The following is a 19928-nucleotide window of genomic DNA, read 5'->3' as shown; positions in this document are numbered from 1 at the left end:
GATATAAACCTGTGGGGGATACCCCATAGAGGCATAATTCACTGGCACGGGACCAGTGGGTCTATTGACGGTATGGGCGTGGCTTGCGCTCGGGTGTTGGAGCCACGCCCCTTTAAGAGTATCGGGCGGAAGTCATTGGGGATATAAAAAGACGAGTTCCGGTCGGGTTTTAGTTCTGTGGAAATAAAGGAGCCTTGAACAAGTCAAGTAGTTTTTACCCTCTCGTTTTCCGCAACTCCTACAAACCCAAGCAGGGAGAAACAAACAAAACCGACGTCGCGTGTCGCAAATTACCCAGAATGCATTGTTTACATCTAATCGGCAATCGCACAGCTCGTCGAAATGCGGAAGTACGGGCGTATTAGAATTCCATCCCACAATGCATAGCGGCAAAACAACTGCGATGCCACGCATTCTCTTCCTTGTATGTATTTTTCCCCATTTTGATATCTGACCATGTTGTAAATAGATAGCCTTGATAGCAAAATACGACACGAGTTACGGACGTATAAACAAGCCACGTTCGTGGCTCACGTGATGACGTAATGAGCAAATCGCGTGTCCGTGCACCTCGTACAAAACTGTCACGTGAGACGTGATGACGTAATGAAGAAATAGCATGTCCGTGCACCTCGTACAAAACTGTCACGTGAGACGTGATGACGTAATGAAGAAATAGCATGTCCGTGCACCTCGAACAAAACTGTCATGTGAGAAGCATTGAAATTCAAAGTTGAGGGTGCTTCTCGTGAATAGACTCTTACATATGCTTGTAAGATGAAAAGTAATTGCAAGAAAAACGATGCCATCCGAAAGCTTCAATTTAGCGCGTGAGGTATCACGTAACGTAATGACGTCAGAGGTATGTTTCGTTTTCTGTCAGTGCGTGTTTTGGACTTCCTCAATCCTCACTGCATTGAATTGGTTAGTTTCGGTTGTGAGTGCAGGTGAAGATCGGTTGTGTTTGTGATTTGATTGTGAGGATTTTGAAGATTGTGAGGTTTGTGTTCGTGAGAGGGAATAATTAGCGTTTTTGGGATCGAACGAGGATCTTCTGCTCCATTGGTGGTCGTCGTATTTCTGAGGTAAAATTTTCTTTGGCACCTTGTTTTAGTTGTTACCGTCGATTTAACCGGTTTAACCTCTCACCCCTCATATTCTGTTTTGTTATCCTGTTTTAAACCAACAGCGCACGTTGTGAAACAGTTGTGAAAAACGTTGTGAAAAACAGTTGTGAAACGTTGTGAAACAAACAAACAAAACTCCTCGTTCGGCAACGTTGGCGTCTGGTGTAACTTCCCTTTAAATTATCTACCTCTTCACACGAGTGAGGTAAACTTGTTTGACTAGTTACTAAGTTAATGGTTTATAAATAGTATATTTTGTCACAAATTCCAGCTTTATGATTTTTTTGAAAGCCATGAACATGAATTATTACTTCTATTTTAAGGTTAAATAGCGATTGTATCGATTATGACTGTTTGTATCAGTATTATTGTGTGAATGTCATTTTTAACATGATTAGCATTTAGTGAATTATGTGAAGAGAAACTAAAATTAATTTAAATGATTTAAGTTCGTTTTACTTGTCAAAAAATATCCCAAAGCAGTTTCGGTCACAAGAGTAGACAAGCTTTTCACCCTTGATCAAAACAATACGAATTGAACCTCAAGTTTCTATCCTTGAACCTCATGTTTCTATCCTTGAACCTCATGTTTCTATCCTTGAACCTCATGTTTCTATCCTTGAACCTCATGTTTCTATCCTTGAACCTCATGTTTCTATCCTTGAACCTCATGTTTCTATCCTTGAACCTCATGTTTCTATCCTTGAACCTCATGTTTCTATCCTTGAACCTCATGTTTCTATCCTTGAACCTCATGTTTCTATCCTTGAACCTCATGTTTCTATCCTTGAACCTCATGTTTCTATCCTTGAACCTCATGTTTCTATCCTTGAACCTCATGTTTCTATCCTTGAACCTCATGTTTCTATCCTTGAACCTCATGTTTCTATCCTTGAACCTCATGTTTCTATCCTTGAACCTCATGTTTCTATCCTTGAACCTCATGTTTCTATCCTTGAACCTCATGTTTCTATCCTTGAACCTCATGTTTCTATCCTTGAACCTCATGTTTCTATCCTTGAACCTCATGTTTCTATCCTTGAACCTCAAGTTTCTATCCTTGAACCTCATGTTTCTATCCTTGAACCTCATGTTTCTATCCTTGAACCTCATGTTTCTATCCTTGAACCTCATGTTTCTATCCTTGAACCTCATGTTTCTATCCTTGAACCTCATGTTTCTATCCTTGAACCTCATGTTTCTATCCTTGAACCTCATGTTTCTATCCTTGAACCTCATGTTTCTATCCTTGAACCTCATGTTTCTATCCTTGAACCTCATGTTTCTATCCTTGAACCTCATGTTTCTATCCTTGAACCTCATGTTTCTATCCTTGAACCTCATGTTTCTATCCTTGAACCTCATGTTTCTATCCTTGAACCTCATGTTTCTATCCTTGAACCTCATGTTTCTATCCTTGAACCTCATGTTTCTATCCTTGAACCTCGTTTCTATCCTTGAACCTCATGTTTCTATCCTTGAACCTCATGAACCTTGCCTCAGCCCATGGATGTCTGTGCTGTTTGTTTTTCGTTTTTGCAACGTCGAGGCTCATGGAAGAGCGAGAATGATTCGCGGACAGCCGAGAACAGGAGAAAGCAACAGTGGAGTATCGAGAGACGACGAGTTGCGCTTCGAGGAAGAATGAGGGTATGTGGTGGTGGTGGTGGTGGTGAGTTATACAGTGAGATCAAACACAGCAAGAATGTTGGCTCAAAGCAGTGGTGTATACAGTGCTGAATGTTGAGGTACTGGAACCCTGCAATAATTTTGGCCGTGACATCGTCGCCAGATCTTCCGTCTACCCTGGGTTTGTATCCCCGACCCTGCTATAAACTGTCATATTTTATTTCATCTGCAGGTGGTTTACACGCAGAGTGATTCATAAATGTGTGTGTCGTCCCTCAGATGGGTGTTAAACTTGGCATCCGGTCTTTCGGTATTAGTTATTTTGTCTTTGACATCCGTTGGTGTCTTTTTTTGGGGGGGGGGGGGGTGGGATTGCCGAAAGAAGATGAAGCTTTTTGACCGGATAAACACCCGGGAGTATTGAAGTTGATGGCAGATAGTCAGGGAATATTATCAGAAATCTGGGAACAAATTCCTTACCAAGAAATTTCTTCACCAATGTGTTTGTAAGGGTGTCCACTAACACATTTCAAAAAGTTTAAATTCAAGTCCCCTAGGGGAACCCGTGACAGGGGTCAACAGGGGTCAATTACCTTTTTTAAGATCAAATTTTTCTTATATTTACATTCTGGGCCACAGTATCCGACAGGAAGCATCAAAATTATTCAAAGTAGGCTCATTTTAAAGCTAAGAACATATCTGACATGGTGATACCTAAAACAAATCAATATGTTAAAAAGTTTACACAATTTTGAGCAAACAAAAAAATTTTTTGTCATTTTTTGGGTAAAAATTAACTTTTCTGGTCTACAATTCGTCTTCTAGGTAGATACCCCTTCGTTTCATTTTTCTGAAAGTTTCCAGCAAACTGCCCAAGATATGCAGCCTTAATGTATTATAAGTAAAACATTCTGGTATTTATAAAATTGAAACTATGAAAGGTCACTGACCTTTATTGTTTTCCCTTATTGTAACATAAATTGTAATAACCGTTACTGGGAATCCGGAATCGGTTTACCATCGGTTCGTCCGCTTTCGTGTAAGGGTTTAAATCAATACTGCTCCACAATGTCAAATACCTCAGGAGTCGAGGTCTGAGTCTTCTCCAGACTCTACATCATCAGGGATACAGTTCATACATGTAATGCCTGTACAACTTCCGCATGCTGAGATACACTTGACACCATTCTTCTTGCAGTTGCACCGCCGGTTGCTGCAATCTCCAGCACAATTGCAGGTCGTGAACCGGAGCAGCTCCTCAGGAGCCATGGGGTCTACTGTTGGAACTGGCTCATAACCACGACCCCCTACCGTCCATCCATAGTCACTGGGGTCCAAAGACATGCTCTGCAGCAGCATCCAGTCCCGGGTTTGGAAATAGGCACGGAGAGAATGCTGTGCAGCTGCACCCTCTGTTGGAGGTAGTCTCTGGTTTGATCAGCCCGGCCGCCGCCTTCCGCGAGAACATGTTGTATCGAATTGCACCCAAAGTAGTACCTGGTTCATGGTAAATGTGCTGGAAAATCGCAATACCAGCCCCGATCACCACGTCCTTAGTAGCCCGTACGTCAAGGAAGATGTCCATATGTTCATCAATGTCCCCTGCACAAAACCTGTCAAATAGAGGCGTTTTCCCATGGCCCCCGATTGCAGTAACCGTATCACAACCGGTGAAGGCGTGAGTAAAGAGCAGGTACCGCCTCTGTCTTTCAGAGAGAGCTTCTCGGATCCTCCTGACATCGTAAGAGCCCTTCGATGTGGTTAAGAAGAGTGGATGGTTGGTGCTTGAGCTATGGTGTACCAGCATTATCAGCACGTCCGCGTCTTCCGCCCGCACCTGAAAATAGAATAAGATATGAGCAAAGCGTCTTGAATTTTGCAAACACGGTGAACTTAACAATTGAAAAGTTATTTAACTATGCTACTCTTCTTTTCTGAGGATAAATGCACTTTCATAACAATGTGGCACATCAAAATACAATTGACGTTACAAAAATGACGATCATGTGTTTACTGATGCCCAGTGCAGCACAACATTTGCATTTGCCAAATTTAAAAAAAAATAACATTGCCTCTTCTTTTTTTATTTAACTCAGTTAATTAGTTTTATATGTGCCAATGTCAAGGTTTTTTTGTTTTGTTTTATCAACACAGAAACAAATCAAAAGTAATCGTAGTTGATGTAAGTAAAATACCTACACAAAATTTTACTGACCTCAACAGAGTCATCTGTAGCAGCAGCCAGTGCCGCTCTCACAATCGAAGTGTCAGCATCATTGTCGCACTGCTCCACGGTGATCTGACATTTCCGGAATGTTGAAGAGAGGAGATGGATGAGCTCACTCTTGTTATGAGTGTTGTCCATGAACTTTGCCTTTGGTGTCAAATGTATCATATCCGGTCGAATCTGTAGATCACAGCAGGAGTTCTTGGTACGCCGGATGTGGTCGTGATCTTTTGGCGAGCTGTTATAGCCATCGAAGACAACAGTGATCTTCTGAGACCGACGGCCGAGACACTGCACATAGCTCAGGTAACTGTCGGCAATCTCCTGCCAAGTCTGACCTTGTTCCCACTTCACCATGTAGAGAAGCCATCCGCCATCAACCACCAGACTGGAGCAGGCTTGGTCAGTGAGGTCAAGCGGATCGGTCAACTCCTTCAGGCTAGTCTTGGAAAAGCCTGCCTTGTTCGCCTTGTTCATTTTCTGATCTTTGTTGCTGAACAAGGACAAGGGGAAGGGAGTCAGCTCATACTTTAAGCTTGTCTCGACTGTCATATGCCGTTGGGCGAAAATTATCAGTCGGTTGAACAACTTGAGTGAGTTTAGGTGAATCTTCTTCTCATTGACCTTGGGAATCTTTCTGAGCGATGACAGGGCCTGTACCTTGAACTTCACCTGCATGGTCGATGTCACTGACTTTCCGTCCAGCTTTATCTGCATCTCCCTCCCTACTTCAGCCGCTCTCTCAGCATTGACTGTGTCATCTGCAGTGCTCGTGAATCCTGTTGAGAAGGATACAAGCAAATGCTTGTCTCGATCATGGTCGAAGGGATTGTTCTCCTCCAACCACTTCAGGGCAAGTCCAATCGCTTCAGCGTCTCGCTTCATCCGAGTTTTGGCAAGGTCTTTGTGGAGTGGACCATGTTTCTTGGCACCTTCCTCCATGCGCTGGTTGACATCGGGGAAGTGGTTGAGGGTTTGTACCCAGCACTTGTGGCCAGAATCACTATTCCTCATCCTCCCTCTGCTCAAACATCTGCTCGCCAACAGAGTAGGGTAGCCTTTAGGAGTTGCCTGTGCGAGCTTCTGAGCTGGCGTCTCCGGGCCTTCACAGATGAAGCAATTGAGCGGAGGTGCAGGAATAATGTCTACGTCCATACTGCTAGCCTGTACTGCCCTACAAAGGAAAAAGCTAGGGTTAAAAAATTAGGGTAACAAAAGAAAAATACCTGTAACGGTTATTACAATTTATGTTACAATAAGGGAAAACAATAAAGGTCAGTGACCTTTCATAGTTTCAATTTTATAAATACCAGAATGTTTTACTTATAATACATTAAGGCTGCATATCTTGGGCAGTTTGCTGGAAACTTTCAGAAAAATGAAACGAAGGGGTTTCTACCTAGAAGACGAATTGTAGACCAGAAAAGTTAATTTTTACCCAAAAAATGACAAAAAATTATTTTCTTTTCCTCAAAATTGTGTAAACTTTTTAACATATTGATTTGTTTTAGGTATCACCATGTCAGATATGTTCTTACCTTTAAAATGAGCCTACTTTGAATAATTTTGATGCTTCCTGTCGGATACTGTGACCCAGAATGTAAATATAAGAAAAATTTGATCTTAAAAAAGGTAATTGACCCCTGTTGACCCCTGTCACGGGTTCCCCTAGGGGACTTGAATTTAAACTTTTTGAAATGTGTTAGTGGACACCCTTACAAACACATTGGTGAAGAAATTTCTTGGTAAGGAATTTGTTCCCAGATTTTTGCCATATTCCCTGACTAAGAGCAGATAGGTATGATGTTAACATATGTAACGTCATGTTGCTCTGCTCTGCCAACATGAGTCCGTGTCATTGATGTATAGAAGGCCTATCTTTGCTCGTACAACGTGATCGCCATTCAGATTCTTCACAAGAACAGCCAAACCACGGATCCACCCAGACTTCAACTAGTCGTGGGCATCCAAAGCCTTCCATGCTGTTACTTCTCCCAGGGTGTGAATACTTTTTTGTAAATATAAGATAATTCACGACATCTGGATATGAAATGATTGGAAAGTTTGTCTCGCTTCTGGACCTTGCTGTAGTCGGCAATTGATATTGGTGTGTGTTGCCTGTAATATTTGTTGTTTTAATATCGCTCCCTAGACAAAGTGTACAACATATTGACATATCCAAGGTTTGCGACAAGCTTTGACCCAGATTATTCAACCATGAAAGCTAAGCTACGCCTTGGATGGATTGAGGTGCCGGAGTGCCGGGAGCGCACTCTGGCAAGTCTACACCACTTGCCGAAAGGGAAAATTGGAGATGAAATAGACATGGATCAAAAAAGGAGAGTGTCGAGAGGAAAATGGCGGAAGAATAACCTGTAAAGGAAGGGGTGGGCTTTGGAATGGTAGAAAAGATCATGCGTATGAATTGAGGAGTCGTCTGTGGCGAACCGCCATATCGAAGCCCTGTAGCACATGAGATTGAATAAACTGAGGAAGTCAGAGAATACAGGAGGCGATGTAAGATAGAGAAGCCACCAACATGTTTTAGATGTAGAAGCGTCAGGCCCAACGATCCAGTGTTCCTGTTCTGACATTCTCCTGTCCCGTCGCTTCCAAATATTCCTTCCATAAGCCCAACAAATCACATTATACCTTGTTGACGTTAGGCTCTACTCTCACAGGAATCCTAGCCCTGTTTTGATCACTTTTTATTCAGTGATTCCCTCAACTTGTTTTACCACTCTGGTATCAAATATAATATTTACCTGTGTGAGCTCTTCTACAAACTTGGTTAACATCCTTACATTAGTTATTGAGATTATTTCTCACTTTTTTATTTACCCATTTTAGTGTAGCCCATTCTATGCTAGGCAAGTTAACATCCCATGTGGTGCTCGTTGTTGTGTTTTTTTTTTTTTTTGTTTGTTTTTTGCTTTGCTCATACAACTTATCAGATTCCCTGTTTGTCGTAAAAAGGCGACAAAAAGGGTTGGCGGCAGGAAGGGCATCCGGCCGTAAAACATTGCTTCAAAAAGGGGACCAAAAAACAACAACAACCACGGTCCCCGAAAAAGGCCAACCCCCGCTTGCGGGGAAAAATGGCCTCTAAAGGTGGTTTTTATACAACTTCTTATCAAGCTCTTCTCTCTGCCACAACGGTAGGTAACAACACCCTATACAATACTTACCCCTCTATCCACACTATTTTGCTAAGATCAGGCCTCCATCCCCTTTTCCACTGCCACCATATGTCCTCTCACCCACAGGGTTGCTCTTCTTTCTACCTAAGCTCACTTTCTGTTCTCTCTCTCGTCAACCCCCAACTTGCCCCAACCAGTTTTAGTAACTTAGTTGAATTTTTACTCGCGCCGTGACTAGGCCAAACGCGTGAGTATTGTGATGATCCCGTTTTGTTTGCTTGATTGCTTTGTTTCCTTGTCTTTGGCATCAGAATAACTAGACAAAGATGGAAGGTAGAATGTACAGAATTGGCACAGAGCTTCATCTTGTGAATGTCTCGGACGAGTTCTACTTCACAAGGAAAACATAGAAAATTAAAATTGGTTCAGGACTATATTTGGAATTGTGCAATTTATTTTGTCCTCAGGTGAAAATGGATTCCCTTGAAAAAGAGCCATTAGTACACTGTGCAGAGGAATCTCCTATCCTTGCATCACCACCACTACCACTACCACCACCACCACCTTATGGCATGAGCCCAAAAATGATGCACGATGGCCTGGCTTCTCCAGAAATGGGCCTTTCTGGAGGTGCGGCTTACCCCCCTCACCCATACAGCTATGCACAGGGATCTGGAGGCTCAATACCTGCAGGTAAATACATCCAAATGGCTATTTGCACTGTTCCTCGTAAATGTATGTTTCAAATACAATTTGTCATTGGGTCATGTCATCTATACCAAGTTAAGGTAGATCGTACAAGTTGATTTCACTAAATTGCTATCTTTTTGAAAGGGTTTTAAAAAAAAAACCCAATATGTCCTCGTATTGTTATGCTACAATGCCGTTAAGACCAATGAAAACTTGGTCCAATGGAGGACCAAGGGCCCACTAGTTCCAACGCACCCACTAGTTCAATAAATAGCCAGGGTTTAACATGAAGGACCTGTATGTAAAACCTTCTGTGACACCCCGGGTTAGGCCTTGAGAAAGAGAGGAGTTTGAGTAGGAGCGTCATCAAAGGAGATAGACAGACATTCGACATTTTTTTCCTCTTTATTGCAAGGAGGTTCAATTCTTACATGGTGAAAGAGACGATGACACAGGTATCAAATAAAAAGACAACCAATCATGAAAGGGGAAGGGGTAACATAGAAGCAATGGTTCGAAATTGCAAATTAATTGTAAGAACACCAGCCAGGCTACATAAAAATTGTTGAACACACCACTGTTTTTCAAACCAGGCAGAATCATCGGTTTCAAACTCAAAATGGACACGAGATGTAACCAACGATTTAAAAATGATCAAGACGTCATCAGCCAAAATATCAATGTTCTGCAATTTCTGTTTCCTTGATAAATAAATGGCAAGTTTTGGCCCAGAACACAAGAAGCTCACTAAAATACATTCATTTTTACATTGGTGAGTAATGTTAAAACCATTAAAAAAACATGATGTGTAAAAATCAAACTGAGCCCCTGAATCACACGTGATAAAATTGTAAAAAAAAAAAAGGGAGGATAACCTCTAGCATTCAGCAAAAGCATGAGAAATGGTTTCAGGGGCATCTCGAAAAGGGCACAATTCTGATTTATCGGAACATATGCGATGGGATAGAACATTGCAAGGTAGGATTGAGTGCGCCAGCCGTCATTGTAAATCCCCAGAGCACTTGACGATGGGTTTCTTGTGCATCATATGCCATTTGATTATTGTGGAATTATTGTGGGGTCCGTCCAGTGTTCTCCCGACTGAAAGCTGAGATCCGGTGAGCCTAGCATAGAACCACCAATTAGGATTATCAGATGGGGGTACATGTGTACCAACAGAACATGCCCTATCAAGGACGGTGCTTTTTCCCAACAAAACTAGATGGAGTGGGACTTATGGGCAGGGAAGGATCTCAACCCCCAAGACTGTCAACTCTGCCGGCGAACACACTGAGAGGTAACCGGAAACGACACCCCCTCGGCCCTCACCCAAATCCTGGGAACTAAAAGGTGCCAGGCACACAGTGCCACGCTCGGCAGTAGTGGATTGATGAAAGCTGTCATTTCTGTGACAAGTAATTTACTTTGGACAAATTGGTTGCACCAAAATTTTATCAGGCAATCTTCAGGGTCCCAGCTATGATTCTATAACCGGCGCCAAGCGATACAACCACTCTTATTTGAAATTTTTTATTATTTGTGAAAATTTTTTGGGAAAATTTTGGAAAAGAAATGTTTTTATTGCAGAAATGAGAATCTTTTCCGATCATTTTGGTGTAATTGTTTTTAAAATCGAACATCTAGAAGTATTTTAAAACAATATTTGAAAATTAGGTGTCTCGGGTGCATTTCCTCAATTTTTTTTAAACGTTCTAATTAACGTAGAAAGATGAAATAAACGTCATTTTTAACGGGCTCGGGACAGCACGTTCAATGCCTTTGGTTTCAGCGCTCTAACTTAATTAGGAAAAAATTTATGCCAGAAAAACCTGAAAGTCGGAGCCTGCCCTTAACACATACGAAAATCAAGAAAAATGGATACTCTTTCAGACCGTGCGTATATTCACCCAACATGGTGCAAAATTACTTCTCGGCTAAGCTACTTCTCACATCGGCAGCTGCATAGTTCGAAATTACTTGGACATGTGAAGCATGTCCTTCTATCTGCAGTCTGATGAATGACGTGATCTGCCAACTTGGGGCCCTTGTGTGTCACTTGGGGCTCTCTGCTCACGCTTCTTGGTCTTCTTGCAGTTGTAAAGGATGACCTGTGAAGCTGTGAGACAGGCCTGTGAATCCGCTGTGTCCTGGTCTTTCAGATCTGCCCCTTTCATCAGCATGGTTATCAGGGATTTGAGTTGGGTCGGGACAGCCTTCTGCTGGCAGTCACTGGGGAAGGCACCATCAAAGTTGAACCCGCTTGAGCTGAAGATTTCATTTCGTACAATCCTGGCAGCTTTCGCCAAAATCAGAGCATCTCCCTCAAAGTCCTGTTTGAACGCCTGCTTCAGCATTTCCTGCATTCCTTGTTCACACACGAGTATCACTTGTTTCCCGTCACTTTGCTCTTGGGCGTGGGGGAAGTGATTCAGAACTTGCTCCTTGAAATGGCCCTTGTTGATGTCACTGGTAATACCAAAGTCTGCAAGGCGCTTCTCGCAGAGGTGCCTCAATGAGGCCAACTTGAAGCAAAATGTACCTTCTTCTATCTCGTTTTCAATGTGTGTGAGGAGTTCTACGAAAGCTCTTGCTTTGAACTTCTTCACATTCGCAGGTTCATCCTTGGAAGTTTCTCTGTCTCACTAGAGACCGATGACTATTCCGAAGACCAACGAGGCAAGCCAGATGATACTTTGCTTCCAGGGCAATAAGGTCACCGGCCCCTTCAATCCTGGCCATTAACTCTGTCTCTTGCAGATGCTGGCCATAAACCTGACGTTATCTGCGCCTAGAGGTCTAAATTCATGCAGGAGTCCATCTTGCTTAGTGCAAAATATGCAGATGGTCTTGTCGAGCGATTGGCGTGGCCGCCGGCGCCTGCCTTCAGTAGTGCCACTTTCAGGGGTAACATCTCTCTCCCTCTTTCTTGCTCTTTCCAGTCTGTTTGCATTGAACTGTGAATGACAGGATTTGTGCCACTGTGCACGATTCCTGATGAGGTCATCCACAGTGATGTCACTGCCGAAATGCAGCGGCACCGGCAACGAGTTCAGTTCTCTGAAGTGAGCCACATTTTCTAGGAATGATGCATAGGCCGCCGGTGCTGATGTGTCTGCTCCACGTGCATTCAAGGGGCAGCGCAGGGATTCAGGTATAGTTTGTTGGCAAATTATGCACTGTGTCAATTCCATCTTCATGAAGTCTAGCCCTCGAAACCTGCAACACAAGGAAACACAATACAAGGAAAATTGCAACAAAAGCAACATATAGCATATAATTTCAACATATAGCAGATTTAATATAATATGCATGTAATTAAATAAAAATATATAAATGTCTATTGTGCATGCATCTTGCTGTTCGGATCGTTTGGCGCCGGTTCTAGAATTGAAGCTTAGATGCTGAGGAAATGCACCCGAGACACCTAATTTTCAAATATTGTTTTAAAATACTTCTAGATGTTCGATTTTAAAAACAATTACACAAAAATGATCGGAAAAGATTCTCATTTCTGCAATAAAAACATTTCTTTTCCAAAAAAAACCAAAAAAAAAAAAAAATCATAAATAATAAAAATTTTCAAATAAGAGTGGTCGTATCGCTTGGCGCCGGTTATAGAATCATAGCTGGGACCCTGAAGATTGCCTGATAAAATTTTGGTGCTTTTATCCGGCATGTCCTAGTCCCTGGTGTTGGGCTAGCGGCTAGGGTGCCGGCTTAGGATCCTAGGATCCTGGGTTCGAATCCCGGTCAATCGCTGAATTAACGCCAGGGGGGTTGACTCAGCCTGTCATCCTTCCGAGGTCGGCAAATTGAGTACCAGTTCACTGGTAATTCCCTGCTTGTCGTTAAAGGTGGCAAAAAGGGTTGGCGTCAGGAAGGGCATCCGGCCGTAAAACATTGCTTCAAAAAGGGGACCGAAAAACAACAACAACCACAGTTCCCGAAAAAGGCCAACCCCCGCTTGCGGGGAAAAATGGCCTCTAAAAGGTGGTTATCCGGCATGTCCCCATCCCTTTGAAATTCTGTGCTAAGCTTCCCCACTACAACTCATCCAACACGTTTTGTCAGAATCAGTCCACAATGTTTTGAAATATCATGCTATTTATTGTTTTTTGACCCTATCTTTCATTGGTGAAGAATCACTTAAGAAATTCCCATATATCCTGATCTGGATCTTCACCAAAGTCTCAGCAATTCGTCATTGTCTCACACCCAACCTGTCCACGAAGTTTCTTCCAAATCTGTCCATAACGTTTTGCGATATCAATACAGCCAGACGGCAGACAGACGATCGGGGGTGAAAACTTGCATCCACCCCCCATTTGGTGGTGGCGGTAAATGGGTATTTTTGACGTTTTAAAAGCATGGTGTTAAACAATGCTACCAGCAACCCGCGTCTTTAAACATTACTTGGACAGCTCTATTCCTGCAACCATGTTGTCTTCCTTTAATGTGAAGGTGAAGGAGACATGCCCCCAGCATACATCGAAAATGAGGAATTTATGACTTCATCTCTGGAGAACAAGGATGTGCGTCGCGCTTTTATTCGCAAGGTGAGGTTTGGTTGAAATTAGCAATTTATTAATGTTCTCGTGGAAGCCCAAGGTAAAATACCATGAGATAGAAAAAAGAAAACTAGATGGTATTCATAGAATACTTCACCCGCGCAGTCAACTTGGTGCGAGCCAATTCCTCTTTTTTTTGTAAGGTTTTTTTTCTTTGATCCAATATGGTGGCCAGACCTCGTGAGCGATGACATCATAAATTTATATTCTCTAATATAATTGTTGTGTAGATCACGCTCAAAGTTAAAACTGATCACACTAAGCATTGTCCCTGTCAAATTATGACGTCATAATTAAGGCACCAACGACGTCATTGTCAACAACACTTATTCCCCATGCGGAGTTCTTTGCAATGAGCTACATTTCAAAAAAAATTCACGGAGAGGTTTTGGAGATATATAGGTGCAATGTTTTTCGGTTTTTCCAAGATGGCTCCTATACCATGCGACCTATGACGTCATAATTATTTTTAAAAATTATACAGGAGGAGGCGCTCCGATGATGAAAATTTAATGTCCATTGGACCAGCGGTTGCTGAGAAAATGAATCTTTAAAATGCAGACATGCCACGTACATACGCCGCATGTACACTTGCAACCGATCGCTTAACTCTGCTCTTCGCTTAGCGAGCGCAGGGTAATAAAGGAGGCCTTTTATTCTTGCACTGGTTGAAAGAGCTCAACAACGGAAGGTTATATAAGGGATGTCTTGAGTTGTAATTGTATGCACCTGATTCTTCAAAGAAAAGAGAGTAAAATGAGTTCGACAAGTTTTAGATTATTCAAACCATTCGACTGGGTAAGCCCCGGTTCTAAATGTTCCACTATCTGCACTTTATATACATGAAAATGCGACTCTTGTGTACATCTTTGTTTTTGAATGTTGGAATTTTATTTTCCCATAGGTTTGGATTAATTTGAAGCAATTTTTACTTGATCGTGTGTGTGTGTGTGTGTGTGTGTGTGTGTGTGTGTGTGTGTGTGTGTGTGTGTGTGTGTGTGTGTGTGTGTGTGTGTGTGTGTGTGTGTGTGTGTGTGTGTGTGTGTGTGTGTGTGTGTGTGTGTGTGTGTGTGTGTGTGTGTGTGTGTGTGTGTATATATATATATATATAGTGGAACCTTGACTTACGAGTGCCCCAACTTACGAGTTTTTCGAGATACGAGCCGTCGCTCGGGCGGTTTATTGCTTTGAGATGCGAGCCGAGATCTGAGTTACGAGCTTTCGCCACCCGGTCACGTGGTTATCTTGCCGTGCAAGTACAGTATCTCTGTCGTATAGCACTGCATTTTTGTTTTCGCATGTTGGTTATTTTGAGTTTACGCCACCAGGTGGGTTCTGGTCACGTGGTTATCTTGCCGTGCAAGTACAGTATCTCTGTCGTATAGCGCTGCATTTTTGTTTTCGCATGTTGGTTATTTTGAGTTTACGCCACCAGGTGGGTTCTGGTCACGTGGTTATCTTGCCGTGCAAGTACAGTATCTCTGCCGTCAACTTGTTCAGAGTGCCGGCGATAGCTCGCCTTCTCTTTGTGGAAAACACGGTACTGAGAAGAAGAAGAGGATGATGTGCTTGGATATAAAACACGCAATCGTCGAAAAACATGAGCGAGGTGTGCGTGTTGTCGACTTGGTGAGGCGGATGTGAAGGCAGCTGAAGATTTTATTATAACTGAGAAGAAGAAGAGGATGATGTGCTTGGATATAAAACACGCAATCGTCGAAAAACATGAGCGAGGTGTGCGTGTTGTCGACTTGGTGAGGCGGATGTGAAGGCAGCTGAAGATTTTATTATAACTTTTGCCGAACTGATAGAAGCCGAACGATACATCCCCCAGCAAATCTTCAACTGTGACGAGACAGGGCTCTTCTGGAAAAAGATGCCGAGGAGGACGTATATAACGGCAGAGGAGAAGAGCATGCCAGGCCACAACTTGTTCAGAGTGCCGGCGATAGCTCGCCTTCTCTTTGTGGAAAACACGGTGAGATCCTTAACATCCAACAACTAATGGGACGCAAACGGGGCGCCCAGTTTAGCGGTACACACATTGATGAATCACCCTGCCTGTGATTCACCCATGACAGGTTATAGCTGGGTCGGGATTCAAACCCAGGCTGGACAGTTTAGACTTTAGAGTCAAGTGTGCGTACCTCCAGTCCAGGCCATCCTGCCAACTTGTATGCTGCATACAGGTGAAATATAAAGCGCGAGATATTTTTATATATACTGTATATTTTAAAAAAAATTGGTGTGGTTTTTGGCGGGCTGGAACGGATTAATAGCATTTCAATGCATTTTAATGGGGAAATTTGATTTGAGAAACGAGCAATTTGAGTTACGAGCTCGGTCACAGAACGAATTAAACTCGTAAGTCAAGGTTCCACTGTATATATATATCTATATATTGCTGCGGTTTTCCGAAGCCCGTTCCCTTTCAAAGGGGAGATTAAGCCCCTTTTTCTCTCTGGGTTTTCGAACCGCGAGACTGAGTCGCCACTTCCGAGCAGATGTGGAAAAGGGTCTCGGGACAATTTTGCACGTACCTTGAGTACCCACGCCGCAGCGGAAGCGGGGATCGAGTCTCGCACTAACCACGCGTGATTGAGTATGCCCGAGCGGATGGCGTACCACGTGACCCGTGCTGTTACCTTTCCTATAGAACCCGATCAGAGCGATCTAATTCGTACCATGCCAAGCCAATGATGGAAAACCCAAGACGGTCGAATCAGAAGGAATAACATGATTTATTACACTATTTACACTGATTCGGTAGAAGAAGAGACACAGGGCAGAGCTTAAGCAGTCTTACTTATTTACCCAGACAATGGGCCCACTTACACACACAGGGAGATGGAGGAAGAATGTTCGCGTGCCGAGCACCGCCTGCTTCGGTCGCTCCAGGAACAGCTCATCCCGGCGTGGCCCTCTGGCGGTCACAGCTCGTATCCCGGCGAAGGCAGGCAGGCGGGAAAATCCTCGCGGCGCGTATATCGGCAAAGGCAGGCAGAAGGAAATATGCGCGTCTGTGGCCCCGCGCGGGTCTCTCTTTACAGCCACGATTAATACTGCGCGGGGAGCAGGGCAAAGTTCGTATACACGGAGTTATTCAGTTCCTCCGATGTGACTCGACACAATGCAATCTCACGCACGTCTTCCCACAACTCTGATTCGTAACTCTTCTCATGGGCTGCGCAACTCATCTGCCGTCAAACTGAGCGCTCCGAACTCATTACTCAACACCCCGCACTCTCATAACTGAACTGAGGCGGGGGCTCTGGGCACAGGGTTATATGGCCCCGCCCTAGCCCGAATCGAATGTTCCAAACCCCGCCTTTTGCCGCAGTGGTAAGTCACTCCGCTCGATCCCTGATTGGCGGCTCGCGCTTACCGTTGGCTCCTCCTCCGCCTTCCTTCGGCCTTGGTCGAATTGTTCAGGCCTACCTCGTGGTATTTCGTGCCAAAACCAAAAGCATTGAGGCATCGTAAAGGGACCTAATTCTCATTATCCTACTCAACGCAAAACTAACACAGGAAAGGACTATAGTGGGGCAACTTAGCATAACAATTGTGTATTTTGTGAGGAAAGCACCAAGTTTGGCACACTAGTAGACTATCCTATTATGAACAGATTTGGATATTGGGCCATCTCAAATTCAGCCCCTGATGGCTGTGGCCGCCATTTTCCAAAATGACACCTTCAGCTTGTTCCGACGAATTGCATCATCAATTGGCTTGGTCCTTTCCACCAGGCATTCTCTGGTGAAAGCCTGGAACTGCTCTTGGCCAATCTTCTTCACATTCCTGACAGTCTCAACTGCAGCAGGACCTGCAATTTCCTTTGTGTCAAGGACAACCAGATCCATGCTCTCTTCCTTAAAGGGGTTGCCAAGCTCTTCTATGACGCTGACAAGGGCGCGGACATCCTTGGCGAAAGAGGTCTGCACACTTGGTGTCTGGTCGTGATGACGTGTGTCCTCTCGTCTCACCCAGTCCCCCAGTGTTGATGGCCATCTTGGAACTCTTCTATGGCCCTGGCAACTTCTGGCCCGGCAATCATCCAACGCCGCAGGGCACTTGGGTTGTCAGTGAGGCCGACTGCTCCGCCATCTCCTTTGATGCAGGCGTTATTCTGTTCATGCGCCTGGTCGATTGGGATCGAAGAGAACACCTTCTTCGTCTTCTGTACAGTGAAGTTGCCAGCCCTGAATTCTCTGGCTACATCTGGGTGCTTCATTGGGAGTGCAACCATGTCTCTCAGGTGAACAGGGACCCACCTGGCATAGTGTGTGTGGTCTAAGGCATGGAACCATGGGACCAGTTCCGTCAGGGCATCAAGATACATCGTGAATGAAGCCTGCCGCAGAGAACGCACGTAGACCAGTACCAACATCTCTAGTTCCAGCACAGTTGCCCAGTACTGAAAGTTGGGAATGTCTTCTCCTCTCTGGTGACACCAGTCTTCGAACTCAGGCAGGTCTTCTGCATCATCAGCATATGTCATACAGTGGCGTTCATACGCACGGTGTTGCAGGATGTGCAGTGCCGCTGCAGTGATTTGATGAGCTCTTCTTGTGCGGGTGACGTGGGCAGCTCGCAGGAAGGAGTCGGCCGTCCCTGGTGTTGCAATCTCAGCTTGCAAATCTGCAAAATCTGCAAATCTTGCAAAAATCAAATCTCTCAATCTGAGATGGCCCAACATCCAGATCTTTTCATAATATTGTTGCGGATATGAGGACTGTATTTTTTTTTGATTGTGTGCTTTATTATTATTATTATTGTTATTTTGCGCCTCCTGCCTCCGGAGCTGTGTAAAGGTCAAAGGGCGTCCCATAATTAGTCCACAAGCATACACGTCAGCCAATCATAGAATACCCCTGTTCGATAGTTATATTTTATTCTGTGTTTTAGGGTAAGGCTGTGTCTCCCATTAATAGAAGTACTCCATTGCACCAAGTGAAAGAGATAGATTCCCTTCATTCCCATTCCCAAAACCTCCATTCCCCCTTTTCGTCGATTGGAAACTACCTCCGCTCCAATTGCCGCCATTGACCACGAGGCAGGGTTGGGGAAGAAAGGCGGGTCCCCACCTCGTCATAGAGGGGAGGAGTGAACCAGCCCTTGCCGACCAACCGGGAACGAGGGGTTGGCTTTAGAGGGCGGAGAGAGAACGTTTTGGGGAGGTTCGCAAAAGGGTCAAGGGTGGGGCTTATATATAACCTGAGGCAGAGGCCCCCGGAGAGAGTCGAGGAGGGAGGAGATCAGAAGACAGAAAGGCCTTGAGTTGGACTAAGCAAGAGAGGAAGTTGTTGGACTGGGTGGGACTAAGAAAGAGAGAGAGAGTCCTGAAGCTTGTGAGGGAAGGAGAGAGAACCCGTCACACCAACCCCCCACCAGCCGCGTTGGCTCCACCAAGCGTTCACCTCCACCAAGGCTCCACCAAGCTCCGCGTTGGCTCCACCAAGCGTTCACCTCCAGCCATCCACCTCCTGCGATTCCTGTCATCATTCCCTGCGTGAGTCTGTCTTTTGTTTGTTCTGTCCTGGGTTAATTAAGACTGTAGGTAAGCTAGTATTTTCACTGTGTCACCTGCGTCTTATGTGCTGTAAATAAACGTGACTGCTTTCTTTTTGCTTATGTGTGTAAATAGTAAATAAATCTAGTAGTATTTCCAAACCTTTCTTTGCCTTCGTCTTCCTCTTTGCATTCGTCGTTTTAGTCTTTTCCCTCATTGAGCAGCCGCGGTGCGATCCGGCCAACGTTTGGGTGGAATCGGGTTCTAATCGGGGAATAACTGTTCGGTCGCGGTAATACCAACCGCTCGGTAAAATAACATCTTTAACCGCGTCCGCAACAATATGATAGTCTACTAGTGTGCCAAATTTGGTGCTTTACCTCACAAAATGCACAATTGTTATGCTATATTTAGCTTAGCTGCCGGACTACTACGCTTTACATTTACTAAGAAATAACTGAGCTTAAACGAGGCTACGTGTTGTAGTATAATTAACTAGGAGGGGAAATTAACCTTTATTATATATGTATATATATATATAGATATATATATATATATACAATTTTATAAACAGGAATCAAATTCCTGCGAGGGGCTAATATATATATATACAGACTTGGCATTTAATATGGAATTTTTTTTTTGTGGGGGTGAACTTACTTTTCAAGATGTCTTCGAACCAAAAGTCCATTGGAATTATGTTGAAATTATTCTAGATTTTGTTAATGTGACCTTCAAAAGAAACAAAAACCACATTTGACATTTCGAAACAAATAAATTGATCCTTGAAAGTGATGTAAACTGATATCGAACTCAATTCATGGACAGTACTGTGTTAAACTTCTGTACGTTTTCCAGAAGTATCTCTTTATTTTGCACATGAGCCAAAAAATTTTTTTAACAAAAACAAAAGTTAAATTACGACTGGGATTACGGACAGTAAAATTACAGTTCAGGACTTCGTGTAACCCCCACGAGCATTCAGGAGAGCACGTACACGTTGAGGCATGCTGTTCACGAGATTTGCCAAGGTTTGGA

The 19928-nt window shown here is 43.8% G+C and overlaps 1 protein-coding gene across 16 annotated transcripts in view; it reads left to right on the top strand.

Moving 5' to 3' along the window:
* The first annotated feature begins 376 nt into the window (after positions 1-376).
* The window catches only part of LOC137435016 (protein lifeguard 1), a 41791-nt gene continuing 22239 nt past the window's right edge, over positions 377-19928 (top strand). For 2 of the 16 annotated variants that reach the window (XM_078784833.1, XM_078784830.1), the window contains exons 1-5: positions 836-862; positions 948-1085; positions 1190-1332; positions 8591-8816; positions 13275-13369. In XM_078784833.1, the coding sequence (XP_078640959.1) occupies positions 8597-8816; positions 13275-13369 (315 nt within the window). In that variant the 5' untranslated portion in view covers positions 836-862; positions 948-1085; positions 1190-1332; positions 8591-8596. Of the gene's footprint in view, positions 1086-1189; positions 1333-2618; positions 2778-6885; positions 6983-8590; positions 8817-9992; positions 10111-13274; positions 13370-19928 lie in introns of those variants that run through there. The other 14 variants (XM_068128348.2, XM_078784825.1, XM_078784826.1 and 11 more) reach the window with 13 other exon arrangements.

This window comes from Myxine glutinosa, chromosome 9, assembly GCF_964187855.1.
Source record: "Myxine glutinosa chromosome 9, kmMyxGlut1.1, whole genome shotgun sequence".
Taxonomy (NCBI): Eukaryota; Metazoa; Chordata; class Myxini; order Myxiniformes; family Myxinidae; genus Myxine; species Myxine glutinosa.
This window is presented reverse-complemented; position numbering and strand designations above follow the sequence as displayed.